This window comes from Schistocerca serialis, chromosome 8, assembly GCF_023864345.2.
Source record: "Schistocerca serialis cubense isolate TAMUIC-IGC-003099 chromosome 8, iqSchSeri2.2, whole genome shotgun sequence".
NCBI classification, from domain to species: domain Eukaryota; kingdom Metazoa; phylum Arthropoda; class Insecta; order Orthoptera; family Acrididae; genus Schistocerca; species Schistocerca serialis.
This window is the reverse complement of record NC_064645.1, coordinates 163,451,337-163,470,018: the sequence shown is the minus strand read 5'-3', so window position 1 is coordinate 163,470,018 and position 18,682 is coordinate 163,451,337. Positions and strand designations below refer to the sequence as shown.

Below are 18,682 nucleotides of genomic sequence, written 5' to 3'. Positions count from 1 at the left end.
GGGCACTTTACGTAGTAAGGAAAGCAGAGACAAATGGGGAATCATTCTAGTGATGACACAAAGTACATATGGGGAAATCCATTGACATAAGCAATTTTTTTAAAGAAAGGGCTATTGTTATGGCCCAGGAATGGGAATGAGCATCTCGGAAAAGGAGAAGCTTCATGGGCTACTGTTGTAAGCATCCATGGAAAGTGGTTGAAGTTGATGAAGCCACAAGTTGACTACAGTGTTGGACATCAATGACTCATCACATAACATGGAGGTCAGAGACTTACCCATTCAGTAAAGCGAGACAGGTGGCCGATCTGATGACAGAATACAGTGCTGGTGATGGCACAACTCTTTGGAGCACACTGTTCAGCTCATATTGTTGAACATGGATCTCCACTGCAGACCATCCCTATATGCTTCCATGTAGACCCAATGACATTGTCAGTTACTACACCAGTAGCCACAGGATTAAGATTAGACTGTAGATCAGTGGAAAATTACACACATCAGTGGTCAGGCCTGGATACCTTATCATCCAGGTGAACGGCCACTCAAAACATGCACTACACCTTAGAAGCAGGCTTTTGGGGCAAGCATTATGCTACAGGGGACAGTCACATGGGCTTCAATGGCTCCTGTGGCAGTGATTGAAGGGGTCATGATAGCTGTGAAATCATGAACATTATTACCGACCAGCTGCATGAAGTCTCCTTGATGGCAATGGCCTCTGCCAGCAGGATAACTTTCATTATCATGAGGCCATAATTGTGCTATAGTGGTTTGAGGCATGATAGCAATCTGGGGTTGATGTCTCAGCCACCAAATTCGCCTGACCGGAACCCAGTAAACACATCTGGGGCACTGTCAGATGCCAAAGCTACACCCACAAAGCACCAACTCATAATTTGAGAATTTCGGTGCCACGTACCTCTGGACACCTATAAACAATTTGCCAAATCTGTGTCAGGCACAGTTGCTGCTGTACTGTGTTCTAAAGGTGAACCAACATTTATTAAGCAGGTAGTCGTAATGTTTCGGCTCACTGGTGTGTGTGTGTGTGTGTGTGTGTGTGTGTGTGTCATTATTCTTCAGTTTTTGTCGCCTTGCATTTTTGTTTTACTTTCACTCAATTGCTTAATGTAGGATCTCCAAGATAAAAATGTGAATAGTACACACATTCTTTCATAGAACAACAATTTTAGTTAAAAGCAGAAATAATTTTTTAAAACTACAACATATGTTGAAAATGGTTGCTCTGTTCCTCTATGCATTTTAGTTCTTGTAAAATCACATTTAAACTTCTTTTATATAGAACTGTAATTTATATTGTTTCAATATTCATGTGTTGCTTTACTTTAGTTGGTCTAGTATTTTAGGGTTATTTAAATTTCCGAATAGACTCACAACCAGACAAGTCCAGTGAATGAGTAAGTTACAAAGCTTTGCTTATTCTGCATTCTTTTACAAAAGCTTTTCGAATACGAAACAGGGATTGATTGAAATGTGCGGTACTTAGTTGGAATTTTCATGAAAGCAAAAATTTTCAAAAATTTGAAGAAAATGTCTTTATTGACAGTGGTTTCAAAGAACTTCATGTCAATAATTCAACTACCAGAAACCATGCATTTCAGTCCAGTTTTTCTTTTTGCGAAGACTGATTTTATGCACAGAATTAGGATTGTCAGTGAACCAGAGGTGATTAGTCTAGCTATTCACATGGCCAGAAATGTGACACGAAGCTCCGTCACTAATAAAATATTTTATAGTATCAAATTTGCGATCTACAATCTTCTTAAGCAACCACTCGCAACACTTCACCCTCTTTTATTTGTCAGTTGGAAGTGATGGCTGTACACATGAAATGCAGTTGGGTTTCAGGCATAAAGACTTCAGTCCAAGATTACAAAATGTATGTTTAGTTAAATGAGACCATTAACTGAAAAAAGAAGCACTGAGCTGTCAATAGGCACACACGAAAGAAAGAAAACTTGCTAGGTTTCAGAGTTATTCTTTGATGAACTAGAAGAAAATACATATCATACAGAAAACACACACCCACACACTTGTGCCTGTGCCCCTATATGGCGCCGGCTGGACTAATAGTGCCAATTGCTTTATTTCTTGGCAGGTGGACCGCTGTGGTGGAGGTAGTGTCAGGTGGGAGAGGAAGGCAGGGAGAAGCACTGGAGGTGGGAGACCAGGGGCTTACAGGGAGGGGAAGGTGCAAGGGGTGGCAGGTATTATAGGCTAGGCATGTGTTGCTGGGGTCAGTGGGGAGCAGCACACACTGAAGGTAATGTGGGGATGTGAATTGGGATGGTGACGGGACAGAGGAAGGGGAAACCACTGTGTGGAGGGTGCAGGGACAGCAGGTGCTCTGAGATTGAGGTAAGGACAATTACGGAGTGCAGGATGTGTTGTAAGAATAACTCCCATCTGCGTAGTTAAGAGAAGATGATGGTGAAGGGAAGGATACAGGTGCTCAGATTCTAAAGCAGCCATTGCACCAGAGAGCCAACTTTGTTCTCGACAACAGTTTGACAGTGGCCATTCATTGTGATTGACAGCTCGTTGGTAGTCATACTGACATAAAAGGCTGTGGAGTGTTTGCAGCAGACTTGCTGTATGACGTAGCTGCTGTCACAGGTGGCCTGACCCTTGACTGGGTAGGGTAAGCCTGTGGCAAGAGTAGGAGATGCTGGATGAGTGGATTGGGTAGGTCGTGCACATAGTCTGCACATTGACATGAACCTTGTGGCTAAAGGTTCGGAGTGACAGTGGTGTAGTGATACATTAGGACATTGTGTGGGTTGGGTGGGATGGAACACCACTTTAGAATGGATGGGAAGGATCTTGGGTAGGATGTCCCTCATTTCAGGGCAGGATGAGAGATAATCAAAACTCTAGTGAAGGATATGGTTCATTATAATGAAATGAACACCCTTAGCTGCTTACAGGCGTTGACATACGTCAACGGGGACAGATGAAAATATGTGCCCCGACCGGGACTCGAACCCGGGATCTCCTGCTTACATGTCAGATGCTCTATCCGTCTGAGCCACCGAGGACACAGAGGATAGCGCGACTGCAGGGATTTATCTCTGGCAAGCCTCCCGTGAAACCCACATTCTCAACGTATTGTCCCATACTACATTCATAGTGCCTCAGCCCATTATACTCCCGTAAGAGTTCGGGCACTGTTTGTGCATTCACACATTTCCGAAAGAACAGATACCATCTTAGTATAAACTTAGTATAAATGGGTATGGTTCAGTTGTTGCAATCGGGTGGGATTGGATTGGATTAGGTGGGGGGTACTCTTTTGTAGCTGATTCTTGGGAGGGGGTTAGGATTGGAGGTGTGTAAGGATATTGTATGGGAAATTTGTCTGTGGATGAGGGGGGGGTGAGACCTTCAGCATACTGGGCAAGGGAGTTCTTGTCACTGAAGATACATCATCCACAAGTGACAAGGCTGTATGGGAGGGATTTTCTAATGGGGAAAGGATGGCAGCTGTTGAAATAAGGTACTGTTTATTGTTGGTGTGTTTAATGCGGATAGGGGAGTGAATATAGCCATGAGAGAGGAGAAGGTTAATGTCCAGGAATGTGGCACATTGGATAGAGGAGGAACAGGTGAAGCAAATGAAAAAGATGATGATGAGATTGTGAATGAATGTGGGTATGGTGTCTTGGCCATGGGTCCAAATTATGAAGGTATGTCTACAATCCTGTACCAGACTAGGCAGTGGGAGTTCTGAGAGGCCATGGTTTCCTCTAGATGGTCCATAAACAGGTTGGCATAGGAAGGTGCCATATAGATGCCCACGGCTGAGCCACAGATTTATTTGTGTACGTTTCCTTCAAAGGGGAAGTAGTTTTGAATTAGGATGTAGTTGGTAAGATGTATAAGGAGTGAGGTGGTGGGTTTGGAGTCTGAAGAACATTGGGAGAGGTAGTGGTCCATAGTGGCAAGACCATGGGCTTGTGGAACGTTGGTACATAGAGAGGTGGGTATGGTAGAACATGTGCCGTTGGTTGGAGGTGTTGGTCAACAAGAGCAGAAATTCCTTCAGTGGTAGCAAAATAGCCAGCTACAATGGGACATCCAGGATTGTTTGGTTTATGGATTCTGGGGAGCGTGTAGAAGATGGGTCTGCCAGGTGTTGTTTGGAGGAGGAGGGATATACACTAAGGTGAGAGATTCTGGGAAGAGCCTGTGGATTTTGGTAGGAATTGGAGGTTATGTTGGACTTCTGGGGTGAGATCACTGTGCCAGAGCTTGTAGGTGGAGTCTTACAGTTTGCAGAGGCTTTCTGTCGGGTAGTCACTGTGACTCCTCATTGCAATGGTGGAGCGTGTGTCTGCAGGGAGTATGATTAGATGAAGATCTGTTTTCAGGTTGTGTATGACTGCCCTTTCTTCTGCTGAAAAGTAGAGACCTGGGGAAGGATGGTGAGGCCAGTTTTGGGGGTAAGGGATTCCTGGAAGATGAGCAAGGGATCATTAGGTGTAAGGGGAGGAGGTCCATGCTTGGGTGATAACATGAACTGGGAGAGGCAAGGTTAAATGTTGGGATTAGGTTGGCATTGGTTAGAGAGATTGGTGACCAAGTATTTCCACTGTAGAAACAGAGGAGGAGAATAGGTCTGTGGTAAGTTCCACATGGTTAAAGTTGGGTGCAGGACTGAATGTGAGGCCTTTGGATAAGACTGAAACTTCTGGCGGACTGAGGTTCTTGATGGAAAAGTTAACAACGTTGTTTTGGGTTTGCTTGAGTTCTGCATTTTGTGGGAGGGAATTTTGAGGAATGGTAAATTGAAGATATCATCTAGCCAGGGTCTGGAGGTTATGAGGGGTTGACAAGGAGTTCACTGTGAATAGCATGAGTATTGATGGATAGTGATGTCCCAAAGTGGGAATAGGATGTCAACAGGTTGGACAGTTTATAGAGATGGTACCTGGAATGCTCCTCCAGTTGTTGGAGTGCAATGGTTTCTATTTTGGAAACGTTGTGTACATAGTAAGGATGGCACAGTAATAGTACCTTGTGGAGAGAGTAAAGGTAGTTGTGGGATACCTGTGCCATGGAGAGGTGTTTCTGCGATACCAGGTTTGTTAGGTACAGGGACTTGAAGAATCTGAAAATATCAAGGTCATTATGAAAGGAAGGGGATCCAGAGAATGGGATTTTTATGGTTAGGCCCTTGGGAGGGGAGTCTATAGTTCAGACAGCATTTAAAGAACAGGATGTGGGACTGGGTTTTAACCATGGAAATGGATACTTTTCAGTACTGGTTCAGAAAGATGGAGCAGGGGTACATTAGTGCAGGGATGCTGTTAGGAAATGGGAAATGACGCTGGAAATGGACAAATGAAAGCATTAGGCAGTTATAAGGGGAAGTGGACAGTATAACGTGAGTTCATAATGTGAAAAGAACAGGAGAAATTTGGCTGAGGCTGTCAGATGATTTTGTGGTGTGAAGATGTTTGATCACATGTAAGTTATCATCATACATAGGAAAAAAGAGAGATGGAAACTTTATGACGGGAGCAATGTGTGAGGAGGGATGTGTGAACTCAGTGGTTAAATGTAGTGGTTAGTTGCTGGAAGGTGTTAAAACTGTGATCCGGTGGCGGTGTGCCACTTGCAGCAGCTTTTGATAGGGAGGCAGGGAGAATCACTGGGGGTGGGTGGCTAGTGGCTCGGAGGGAGGGGATTGTTTAGCCAGCTAGGAATGCAGGCGTGAGGGGTGACAGGTATATAGGCTAGGCACGTAATGCCGGGGCTGATATGAAGGTGACATGGGGATGTGAATTTGCATGGTGCCAGGACAGAGGAAGGGGATACTGTTGGGTGGAGGGTGCAGGGGCAGTGGGTGACATGAGGTTGAGGTCAGGACGATTACAGGAATGGAGGATGTGTTGCAAGGATAACTCCCACCTGTGTGGTTCAGAGAAGATGGTGTTTGATGAAAGAATTCAGATGACACAGGTTTTGAGGCAACCATAGTATTGAGCGTGTTATGCTCAGCTGCATGTTGTGCCACCAGAGAGTTAACTTGGTTCTTGGCAACAGTTTGGTGGTGGCCATCCGTCCTGATGGACAGCAGGTTGGTAGACATACCAACATGAAAGGCTGTGCAGTGTTTACAGTGTTCTTACTGTATGACATGGCTGCTTTCACAGGTGGGCCGACCTCTGATGGGGTAGGATAAGCTTGTGACAGGAGTAGAAGGAGCTGGGTGGATGGGTTGGGCAAATCTTGCACCTTAGTTTGCACAGGGATATAATCCCTATGACAAGGGGCTGGGAGTGAGAGTGGCATAGTGATGGACTAGGAGGTTGTGTAGGTTGGGTGGGGACAGAACACCACCTTAGGAGGGATGGGAAGGATCTTCGGTAGGATGTCCCTCATTTCAGGGCAGGGGAGAGATCAAAACTCTGGCAAAGGATATGGTTCAGTTGTCTCAATCCAGGGTGGTATTGGATTATGAGGGAGTCACTCTTTTGCAGTTGATTCTTGGGGGAGGGGAGGGGTGGGGGGGGGGGGGGCGGTTAAGCCTTCGTGAGGCCTTACTGGGTAAGAGAGTTCTCTTCACTATAGATACATTATTCATGAGTGCCACGACTATATAGGAGATATTTCCTGATGTGGAAAGAAAGACAGGTGTAAAAATGTAAGTATGTTGGTGGTTAGTGGGTTTAATGGGGACAGAGATGTGGATGGCAACATCAGAGAGGTGGAGGTCAATGACTATGAAGGTGGTGCGGTTGGGTGGAGGAAGACCAGGTGAAGCAGATCGAGGAGATGTTAAAGTTGTGAAGGAATCTGGACAGTGTGTTCATATCATGAACATTTAACATTTGTCTGTCCTGAATGCTGCGTAACTGATTTTTTCAGGATAGTAGAATTTTCTACAAAATGCTGATAGGCTTCTGGAATTTATTCTGAAAGCTTCTGATTATGTTTACAGTTAAAGTCATCCCCGCTGGATTTCCGTTTTGTTATCAGCTGATGTATGCTACTTTTTTCAGGACTACTGGAGTTCTAGGATTTCTGCTGAAAATGTTCATGAATCTTCTTGAATAGACAAGTACAGATGCAAATTTGAACTATACATACAATTTTATTCACATAATGCGACATATTTCAGTTGAATAAGTAGAACAACAAAATAAACACCCACAGCACTTTCAGGCAGTAAGCAACAACAAGCTCTGTAGGAATCAGCATGGGTTTCGAAAAAGACGGCCGTGTGAAACCCAGCTCGCGCTATTCGTCCACGAGACTCAGAGGGCCATAGACACGGGTTCCCAGGAAGATGCCGTGATTCTTGACTTCTGCAAGGCGTTTGATACAGTTCCCCACAGTCTTTTAATGAACAAAGTAAGAGCATATGGACTATCAGACAAATTGTGTGATTGGATTGAAGAGTTCCTAGATAACAGAACGCAGCATGTCATTCTCAATGGAGAGAAGTCTTCCGAAGTAAGAGTGATTTCAGGTGTGCCACAGGGGAGTGTCATAGGACCGTTGCTATTCACAATATACATAAATGACCTTGTGGATGACATCGGAAGTTCACTGAGGCTTTTTGCAGATGATGCTGTGGTGTATCGAGAGGTTGTAACAATGGAAAATTGTACTGAAATGCAGGAGGATCTGCAGCGATTTGACACATGGTGCAGGGAATGGCAATTAAATCTCAATGTAGACAAGTGTAATGTGCTGTGAATACATAGAAAGATAGATCCCTTATCATTTAGCTACAAAATAGCAGGTCAGAAACTGGAAGCAGTTAATTCCGTAAAATATCTGGGAGTACGCATTAGGAGTGATTTAAAATGGAATGATCATATAAAGTTGATCGTCGGTAAAGCAGATGCCAGACTTGAGATTCATTTCTGAGCTCTGTTATTGATTCTAGTTTTATATGCCTCAGTGTACTAATGGTCAATGTTTATATAATAGTATATAATTATGCTACTTGTTGTATATATTCATTACATTTATGTCACGATATCTTTGCAAATGTACAAAAACTGACAGTGTCCAAGACTAAAGTTATTTTGGATAAATAATAATAGTAATTATTATTATTATTATTATTATTATTGGTACGGAATCAAATTAGGGAGAAATAAACAACACAACTTTACTAAAAGAAGGGATCAGCTTGCAGGTCATTACTCATTCACCAAGGACAAGTTAATTTGGAATAGATTGTAAAAATTGGAGATGGAGACCAGTGGATAAATATAGGGTGTCCAGGTTAAACATATAGTAATGTAAAATGTAATGACTTCAGACATAATTGTGAGAGTTATTGATAATTCAAAATTATTTTAGTTTTGCATGCGGCAGTTTATACCGCATGGTAGGGGCGGGAAAAACCGACACATATTTTATTTCAGAATGCCTAGTATTTTTTGGTATTTATGTGGTCTCTGCTAGAACAGGGGTTTTTATTTTTTACTAATAACTGGATAAAAAGACCAAAATATCAGTTTAGCCATAGCAGCAGTGCAAATTTTTTGTTTTTAAATAAACCTTTTATAAGGAATGAGGAATTCTGATTTGCATTGCTTTGGAATATTACGTTATTACAGAAAATTGGAAAAGGAAACTGCGTTATTTTAACAGCAACGTCGACAGAAACAAGTGACAAACACATGGGATAAGGATTGGTAGAGCACTGATGCGACAGTAACGTACGTGTTACCATGTGCTGTGGCCTATTAGCTGTACATGCAGTGTGCAAGGCTTGCTTTGTCTGGGGTATATGATAGTTTCACATTATCATTGTTGGACATCAGTTGTATTACAGAATAGGACAATCCGTAGTCCAAAAGTAATTTTATGAAACACCGTGTCAGTGAAGTACAGTGCTCCATTTGCTTTAAAAGACTGAAAATAGGAGGAGCCACAACCAAAATGTGACACAATATAAGGAGAAAATGTAAAACTTAACAGTTCACTCATAGTTTACAATAAAAATAGAAAGCAGCCAGTGTCCACATAATATGGCTTTATGCTTGTAGCCCTGGAAAATTGACAAATATCACAAAAAATAGAGTTCTCCAGTCTCTGTTTTCACCCTTTAGGACTGACTATTCTTGATTTCCAGATAGTAGTATGATTTCCTGTTTTGCAGTCATGTAATCATACAATAATGGGTCTTTCTGCCTATTTATGTGCAATATGTTACATTTGTGTGCGTTGAGGGTCAGCTGCCAATTCCTGCACCAAGGTTTGATCCTGTGCAGGTCATCATGCATGTAGACTACTCTCTAAACTACAGCACCATCCATGAAAGTCTTATGGTATTTCATACTTAATCCACTAAGTCATTCATATATATTGTGCAAAGAAATGGTTCCATAACACTCTCTTGTTGTACATTCAAAGGCACTTTTGCATCTGAAGTCTTCTCTCCATTGAGAATCAAAATGCTGTGTTCTATTTGCTAGGTGGTCTGATGCTCTGTGCACTTGTATTTTGTTCATTAGGTGGCAGTGCAGAACTGTACCCAATGCCTTATGGAAGTAAAGGAAAGTGGCTTCTATCTGGGTGTCATTATCTACTGCCTTCTGGGTCTCTTGATCGAACAGAGTGAGCTGGGTTTTGCGCAGTTGTTGTTTTTGGAATCCGTGTTGATTCCTGCAGAGGAGATATTCAGTCCCCTGACATATCATAATATGTGAGCATAAAAGATGTTCCAAATTCTACAAATGACCAACATCAGAGGTATAGCCCTATAGTTTTGTGCATATGTTCGACAACCCTTCCTGAAAACGGGAATGACTTACACTTTTTCCCAGTTATTAGGAACACATCTCTCGACCAGTGACTCATACAGTGGTTTTAGAAAAGGAGTAAATTCCTTAACATACTTTGTGTAGAATCATGTTGGTATCCTGTCAGGTCCTTTGGACGTCCTTGTGTTGAGCAATTCCAGTTGCTGTTCTAGCACAGGATCACTTATTTCAATATCTCATTTTTCTGATAGTGTAACAATTTAAAGGAGTAACTACAGTGTGAACCTTGCAGGGAAACAGTTTGGGAAAAATCATTTAGTATTTCAGCCTTTCCTCTGTAATCACCTCTGTCATTATGGTCACAGAATATCTAGATTGATGGCTTCGATCGGTTTATTGATGTAACATAAGATCAAAGCTTCTTTGGTCTTTTTGCCTAGTTGGCAGATAGAATTTTACTTCTGAATTCATTGAACATTTCACACATGTCTCTCCTTTCACTGTTTTTGGTTTCTTTCAGTTTTTATTTGTTTATGAGGCTTTGGCTGTGTTGAAAAGTGCAGTGCTGCTTTCTTTGCTTTCGTAGCAGCTGTCTAATATGACATTTGGCCCTTTCCCATGTCTCACAATATTGCTTGGCACGTTCCTGGCTAAAATGTGTTGTACAGTACTGTTGAACTTTGCATATCAGTGCTTAACATTGTCAGTGCTGAAGGTGGAATTTCCATGTTGACTGCTCAGGTAATCTGGTATGTTCCTTATCCCTCTTGCTTAGCAGAAATATCTATGTACTTTTCTGTACGTTATTTACAGCCATATTCAGTGATGTTATAGCCTTTTCCTTGTTCTGCACTGAGTCAGAAAGTTTGGGCTGTTGGTGACAAGGAGATACTTTCTCTGATTAGTTGCTGAAGGTAATTTTCAAAAGAGGCATCTAGAACAATTCGACAAAGCTCACTGTCCTTACTGCCCACCACAACACATTGAGTCTCGCTGAAGCCAGTGGGCTTGGGTAAATAGCTGCATCAAACCCATCTTCAGCAGCAGCAGCAGCAACAACAACAACAAGTTTTTAATGTTTTAAAGGAGGGTGTAACATTTTGTTGCATGAAAAATGGAGGTTGGAACATTTAGTGAGCTGGGTAATGTGGTAGAGACTATTATAGCACATAATGTGGTAGTGGTTACTACTTTCACGTTTTCAATAATTAAATGGTAATTATATTTATCTGAGTACAGAAAGTAAGCAGCTAAACATAGCTATTAACGTTTTAAAATAACTGTGTTTAGATGTTTACTTTCTGTACTCAGATAAATATAATTACCATTGACTCTGGTTCAACACATGTACAGCAACTCTCTGTGGATAATAATGGACTGTGTGTATGTTTCTTATATTTTTGTAGCAAGGATTGACGCACCATCTCAGAAACTGCTCTTAGTTGAGGACAAAAAGATGGAAGATCTGGCTCGAGAATGGTTTGACCAGCGAATTCGTTCCTCCTTGCTGTCCATCTTGTACAGTATACTGCTTGGTCTGCTGGATGTGGAACCAGGGAATTATCTGCTGTCTCACAGGAAGAAAATGGGTGCATTTGCATCACTAATGAAAGCCACTGACAGGTAATATTTCTTTACGTACCAGTGAGTTAGAACATTAAAGGTGCTTGCAAGTATACAGGAATAGTTGTTTTGTTTTGCAAAAGCAGCAGTCAGCATCTACGTTTATCCTGTGCAAACCACTGTGAAGTGCATGGTAGAGGCTGCTTCTGTTGTACCACAAAGTAATGTTCACCCGTGTTCAACATCCATATGGAGTGCAGGAAGAATCCCTCTGTGCACATTGTAAGCAGTCTGATCTTGTCTTCACATTGGTGGCTGTAGAATATTTTTAGATTATTTACTTAATATTGGTTTGTGTAACTTAATAAACAGGCTTTCGTGAGGTGATTGCCACCCTATTTTCAGACCCCTTTCTTTTTCATGTTTTTCAGTGTTGCCAGCATGCTCTCCCATGGATCAAACAAACTAATCACTGTTTGTGCTGTTCTTTTTTTGTGCGCATTCAAGCATTCAAAATCTTCACAAACTTCTAAACAATTTCTAGAATTGATAGCACGAAAGTTTTGTAAGCTACCTGCTTTGTATATTGATTGCATTTTTCCAGTATCCTATCAATGAACCACGTCTGCCATCAGCATTTCCTATAACTGAGCGTATGTGAGTATCCCACTTCGTTTTTGTTGTTGTGGTTTTTGTTGTTGTTGTCTTCAGTCCAAAGACTGGTTTGATGCAGTCGCCAGACTACTCTCTCCTGAGCAAGTCTCTTAATCTTTTGCATAACTACTGCAGCCTACATCCATTTGAACTTGCTTAGTATCTACAACACTATGTATCAGTTTTTGGTATACCATGTGGCCCAAGCCACCACCTTTTTTCATGGAGATTTGCACATCAAGTGAACATCACCTGCCATCTCCCTCCACAGTAAACAGAATCTTGAGATAAATCTCTTTGAGATCTTCATGAAAACAGCGTAGTTCCCCTCTGCCATATCTCTACAACACAAATATATTATCCATGTAACAGAATAACATATTTGGTTTTTTTGTTGGTAGTTCGTAATGCTGGTTCGTGAGATTTTTTGATGAAGAAATTTAGTATCACTGGGCATCAAGAACTCCCTGCAACCACACCATCCATCTGTTCATAAAACTTATCTTTCCATTTGAAACGTGGGATCACGAGACAATATTTAAACAGTTCTCCAACATCATCACGAAAAATGCGATTCAGCTCTTCCAGTGCCTCATTAAGTGGAACTATGTTAAACAGTGTTACCATATCAAAACTGATTAATATGTCCTCCATCTGGACCACTTTGCTATTTAATTTACACGGAGTAAAATGTGCCCAAATTTTTAATGTAAAGGGCCACCTATTCGATTCCCGAGTTCTTGATAACACAAGAATTGAGGCTCATTTTATCAGTTAATTAAATGACATAGCGGTCAAGCCAGAGTATGTAATACTCATTTTTGATGATGTATCACTGATTACCATGATTTTGTGTAATGAGATGATGTGGACAACTGAATCAGATTTTTCCTGCAGATATTGCAGAACTATTTAAATACTCTCTCATGGTCACAAACTTCAATTGGAAAGCAGAGTTTTATAAAAAAGATGAATGGTGTGGCTATAGGGAGCCCCTTTAAGCCCGGCGATAGCAAATTTCTTCAGAGAAAAATTTGAAGCACATGCTTTCAGAACACTAACAAAAAGCCAAAAATATGGTTCCTTTACAGGGATGATAGATTTGTGTTGTGGAGATGTGGCACAGAGAAACTAGGTCATTTTATCTTAAAGAGATTAACCAGAAGATTTAGTTTAATGTGCCGGAGGATGTACATCACAGATTACATTCCCTTGATGTGCAAGTCTCCAAGAAAGAATATGGTAGCTTGGACCACACGGTATACTGAAAATCGACACATGGTCCATTACTTAAGCCAGGACACAAATTGACACCCATGACAAAAGTGAGGTGCTATAGAAATGGTAGCAAATATACCGAGGAATATCTACTCAACACGGAATTGGAATATCTCACTAAAGCATTGCTAAAGAGTGGATATTCACCCAGTGAGAACAAAAGAGCATTAAGACAATCATGCTAAGATCATAGCCATCTGTGACATTCAAGATTATCCTGTCATTCATTAAAGAGGTAACTGACCGCATAGGAAGAAAGATGCTGATGAAATATAGTATTGTTGAAATCTTCAAATACATCCGAAAGGTATGAAAACACCTAAAGTCGGCCAAGGATGTTTGCAAATTGGTGGAAAAAAGCTAGAATATACTCAATTCCATGTAGTTGCATTGATGTTTAAGTGGATACTAATAAAACAAGTGAAACAATGGCCAGAACACAAGGGCTAAACACCCCAATAATTGCAATCAGAGGGAGGTGATGCGCGGGGGGCGGGGATTAATGGTATCTTGATTTCGGTGTTGAAAAAAAATGTGGACTAGTATTTCACTATAGGTGGTAGTGATTGTGAACCACAGTAACCAACAGTTTTCTGTCTCTTCTGGCCATGAGTATTTATATTTTGAAATCAACTTTCACACTTTTGATGAGAGACCACCAATCTGCCCACTGACTTGTGTGCTGTTTCATTTCTGGTGTGATGGGTGGAACTTATCCACAGAAATGAAAGTGACTGAAATATGGTCTATACAATACATAAATAAATAAATAAAATATGGTCACTACAATAAATTTAAAAAGGGAAATGTATAGGTTAAAGTTACATGTAGTGGGAAGTTCGGTGGCAGGAGGAACAAGACTTCTGCTCAGGTGAATACATGGTTATAAATATAAAATCAAATCGAGGTAATGCAGGAGTAGGTTTAATAGTGAATAAAAAAAAATAAGAATGTGTATAAGCTACTACTTGGTTTAAAAATCATGAAAGGAGGTTGTATATATGGAAGAGGCCTGGAGACACTGGAAAGTTTCAGATAGGTTATATGAGAGTCACTCCAAAAGAAATGCACACTATCTTTGTAAAAATGCAGTTTTCAGTCTGCATGTGTCAAAGTTTTATAGTGTGTAGATAAATCGTTCCCACTTGTTTTCAAGCTTAGATCAACCTGTTCCTGTGAGTGGTGCCGTCACAGCATGACTTCAAGATGGCTGCTACACTTGACGTTTGTCAGAAGCAAAGTGCTGTCATAGAATTCCTTTGCTGTGAAAATGAGACAGCGGGAAACGTCCACAAGAGGTTGAAAAAGGTGTATGGAGATGCTGCTTTCAATCGCAGGTTACATGATGATAGTGGGCATGGCAATATTGAGGATTGTCCTTGCAGCGGCAGGCCTCCTACTTCACACACTCCAGACAATGTGCAGAGAGTTATCGAGTTGGTGACTGCTGACAGACGCATCACAGTGAATGAATTGTTACGCTACGTTGGGATAGGGGAAGGAAGTGTTTGCAGAATACTGAAAGTGTTGGCGTTAAAAAAGGTTTGTGCCAGCTGGGTTCCTAGGATGTTGACAGTGGCTCACAAAGAAACAAGAAAAATGGTATGCAGCAAACTTTTGGAACAGTACGAGAATGGTGGAGATGAATTTCTTGGAAGAATTGTGACAGGTGATGAAAGATGGCGCCATCATTTTTCACCAGAGACGAAGAGGCAATCAGTGGAGTGGCATCATGCAAATTCACCAAAAAAAAAAAACACACAACCCACACCTTCTGCTGGAAAAGTTATGGCTACGGTGTTTTTCATTTCTGAAGGACTCTTGCTTGTGGACATCATGCCAAGTGGAACCGCCATAAATTCTGATGCATATGTGACGACACTGAAGAAACTTCAAGCTCGACTGAGTCGTGTTCGACCAAATCAGCAAAAGCAGGATGTTTAGCTGTTGCACGTCAGTGCACTGCCACATGTCAGTCAAAAAACCATGGAAGCGATCGCAAAACTCGGGTGGACAACACTGAAACACCTGCCTTGCAGTCCTGTCCTGGCTCCATGTGACTATCATCTCTTTGGGAAACTGAAAGACTCTCTTCGTGGAACAAGGTTTGAAGATGACGACTCCCTTGTGCACACTGCCAAACAGTGGTTCCAACAGGTTGGTCCAGAATCTTACCATGCGGATATACAGGGACTGGTTCCAAGATGGCGTAAGGCAGTTCAGAGGGATGGAAATTATGCAGAGAAATGAAAATATTGTTCCTAAACGATGTATCTACACAGTGTAAAACTTTCAGACATGTAGAATAAAAGATGGATTAAAAAAAAAAAAAGAAGAGTGCATTTCTTTTAGAGTGACCCTCGTATAATGATAAGACAGATATTTAGGACCAGGTTTTAAATTGTAAGACATTTCCAGGGGCAGATGTGGATTCTGACCACAATTTATTGGTTATGAACTGTAGATTAAAACTGAAGAAACTGCAAAAAGATAGAAATACAGTAGAAGAAGAATGGGTAGCTTTGAGAGATGAAATAGTACAATCAGCAGAGGATCAAGTAGGTAAAAAGATGAGGGCTAGTAGAAATCCTTGGGTAATAGAAGAGAGATTGAATTTAATTGATGAAAAGAGAAAATATAAAAAAGCAGTAACTTAAGCAGGCAAAAAGAAATACAAATGTCTCAAAAATGAAATCAATAGGAAGAGCAAAATGGCTAAGCAGGGATGGCTAGAGGACAAATGTAAGGATGTAGAAACATGTATCGCTAGGAGTAAGATAGATACTGCCTACAGGAAAATTAGAGAGACATTTGGAGAAAAGAGAACCACCTATATGAATATCAAGAGCTCCGATGGAAAACCCATTCTAAGCAAAGAAGGGAAAGCAGAAAGGCGGAAAGAATATCTATAGAGTCTACAAGGGTGATGTACTTGAGCGGAGTATTATGGAAATGGAAGAGGATGTATATGAAGATGAAATGGGAGATATCTGACACAGCACTGAAAGACCTAGGTCGAAACAAGGCCCCGGGAGTAGATGACATTCCGTTAGAACTACTGGTAGCCTTGGGAGAGCCAGCCATGACAAAACTCTTCCATCTGGTGAGCAAGATATAGGAGACAGGCAAAATACCCTCAGACTTCAAGAAGAATATAATAATTCCAATCCTAAAGAAACCACATATTGACAGCTGTGGAAATTACCAAACTATCAGTTTAATAATTCATGGTTGCAAAATACTAACACGAATTCTTTACAGATGAATGAAAAAATTGGTAGAAACCGACCTTGGGGAATATTGGTTTGGATTCCGTAGAAATGTTGGAACACGCAAGGCAATTCTGACGTAACGACTTACCTTAGAAGATAGATTTAGGAAAGGCAAACCTATGTTTCTAGTATTTGTAGACTTAGAGAAAGCTTTTGACAATGTCGACTGGAATAATCTCTTTCAAATTCTGAGGGTGGCAGGAGTCAAATACAGGGAGGGAAAGGCTATTTACAATTTGTACAGAAACCTGATGGCAGTTATAAGAGTCGAGGGGCATCAAACGAAAGCAGTGGTTGAGAAGGGAGTGAGACTGGGTTGTAGCCTATCCCCGATGTTATTCAATCTGTATATTGAGCAAGCAGTAAAGGAAGCAAAAGAAAAATATGGAGTAGGAATTAAAATCCATGGAGAAGAAATACAAACTTGAGGTTAGCTGACGACTTCGTAATTCTGTCAGAGACAGCAAAGGACTGGAAGAACTGCTGAACGGAATGGACAGTGTCTAGAAAGGAAGATATAAGATGAACATCAACAAAACCAAAACAAGGATAATGGAATGTAGTTGAATTAAATCAGATGGCGCTGAGGGTATTAGATTAGGAAATGAGACACTTAAAGTAGTAAATGAGTTTTACAATTTGGGGAGCAAAATAACTGATGATGGCCAAAGTAGAGAGGATATAAAATGTAGACTCCCTATAGCAAAGAAAGCATTTCTGAAGAAGAGAAGTTTGTTTACATTGAATATAGGTTTAAGTTTCAGGAAGTCTTTTCTGAAAGTATTTGTATGGTATGTAGCGATGTATAGAAGTGAAACATAGGTGATAAACAGTTTAAACAAGAAGATAATATAAGCTTTCGAAATGTGATGCTAGAGAAGAATGCTGAAGATTTGATGTGTAGATCATGTAACTAATGAGGTGGTGCTGAATAGAATTAGAGATAAGAGGAATTTGTGACACAACTTGACTAGAAGAAGGGATCGGTTGGTACGACACATTCCGAGGCAGCAAGAGATCACTAGTTTAGTACCGGAGGGAAGTGTGGAGGGTAAAAATCATAGAGGGAGACCAAGAGATGAATACACTAAACAGATTCAGAATGATGCAGGTTGCAGTAGTTACTTGGAGATGAAGAGGCTTGCACAGGATAGAGTAGCATGAATGGAGAGCTGCATCAAACCAATCTCTTGACTGAAGACAACAACAACAACAACAACAACATAGACATATAATCATAAAAATTAGCTCTGTGGTCTTAAACTTCAATTATATATATTATGCCTCCATGTTTTTGCACATATTTATTATTTTCCATCATTAAGAATATAAATGGAATACTGCCTCATAAATTCGCAACCAAACTATAACATTTCAGTCCAACGTAGGCAGGCCTTGGGGAGCACTACAGATAAGTGTGCCGCCACAATTAAGGTTTGTATTCACATTTGCTGGCTTTGTTACCTCATAACTAAATTATACTCGTAGCAGTTTTCAATCAGACATAAGTCACAAAATCAAAGAAACTCATTCTTCAGCAAGCACATTCATGTATATTTATGTAGTAAGAAGATACAAGAATCTGTTACAAACAAGAAGGAAAAATTATGTATTAGTATATATCTGGACATGAACGTACTACCTTCCGCTACAGATTTACATCATCTCTAAACACAGAGTCTTTGTGAATGAAGCAGCTTAACACAATGTCGTCGTTCATATTACGATATGCTGAAGGCTTTCACTGCTGATGTGTTGTTAACTGATGTTGAATTATAAGAAATCATACCTAAGGTGATGAGTTTGTGATAAATCTCAATATGCCACCACGTTGAAGTGGCATACTGCTGTAAAAGGCAAGCTATAATTCAAAAAACGCAGTATGGCATCTCTAAAGTCGTCAACTTCCAACATCGCATCAAGTGACATGTCATTTTGACATCAGTATCGAATAAGTCGAGCTTGTTATGAACCATACACCCTTGCAGTGGCAAGGCTCTGCAGCAAGGAGATTAGTATCTATTCTCACCTCCTGCACCACATAGACACTGTCACCCCTCCCTTCCCCCCCCCCCCCCCCCCCCCCACCCGCCCCCCTCCCCTCCCCACCAGTATGGTACTGTTAATTGTTTTTCTGGATTGATTGGAGAAAGTTATAAC

The 18,682-nt window shown here is 40.9% G+C and overlaps 1 protein-coding gene across 1 annotated transcript in view; it reads left to right on the top strand.

The window, feature by feature from the left end:
• The window catches only part of LOC126416431 (little elongation complex subunit 2-like), a 221,806-nt gene that overhangs the window by 200,301 nt on the left and 2,823 nt on the right, over nt 1-18,682 (top strand). The window contains exon 11 of the mRNA XM_050084151.1: nt 11,162-11,378. Within this exon, the coding sequence (XP_049940108.1) occupies nt 11,162-11,378 (217 nt within the window). The remainder of the gene's footprint in view (nt 1-11,161; nt 11,379-18,682) is intronic.